The sequence below is a fragment of the Penaeus monodon genome, chromosome 15 (assembly GCF_015228065.2).
Source record: "Penaeus monodon isolate SGIC_2016 chromosome 15, NSTDA_Pmon_1, whole genome shotgun sequence".
NCBI classification, from domain to species: domain Eukaryota; kingdom Metazoa; phylum Arthropoda; class Malacostraca; order Decapoda; family Penaeidae; genus Penaeus; species Penaeus monodon.
The window spans coordinates 20301403-20301760 of record NC_051400.1 but is presented as its reverse complement, the minus strand read 5'-3'; the positions used below and the strand labels follow the sequence as shown (position 1 = coordinate 20301760).

Genomic DNA, 358 nt, shown 5'->3' with positions numbered 1-358 from the left:
TAGATTATGGCTGTGCATTATATAGATATTTCCGCAGTTAACTGATTGCCCAAATATGTCAACAAACTACTTTCTTCTGCAATGTGGTTATTTTCGAATAATTAACAATGCGTAAAGAGGCAAACGATTACATTACCTGTGAAATGTATTCCTATCTGCATGCACATCTAGCATATCCACAGAGAGGTCATAGGCAGTGAGGTTGAGCGAGGCAAACACTTGGGCCAAGGTCATCTCCTCCCCCTTGACGACGCATACGATTTCATCCGGGTGGGTTTTCACGCACTTCTTGATGAACCGCAGCAAATGCTTCTGGTTCATGCAAGAAGCCGCGTGAATGTGCGTGTCCACCTAAAAA

At 43.6% G+C, this 358-nt stretch overlaps 1 protein-coding gene across 1 annotated transcript in view; it reads right to left on the bottom strand.

The window, feature by feature from the left end:
* LOC119581807 (AMP deaminase 2-like) overlaps positions 1 to 358 on the bottom strand; it is a gene marked incomplete in the record, with an annotated part of 169661 nt that overhangs the window by 24491 nt on the left and 144812 nt on the right. Inside the window, 1 exon segment of the mRNA XM_037929940.1 lies at positions 137 to 351. Within this exon segment, the coding sequence (XP_037785868.1) occupies positions 137 to 351 (215 nt within the window).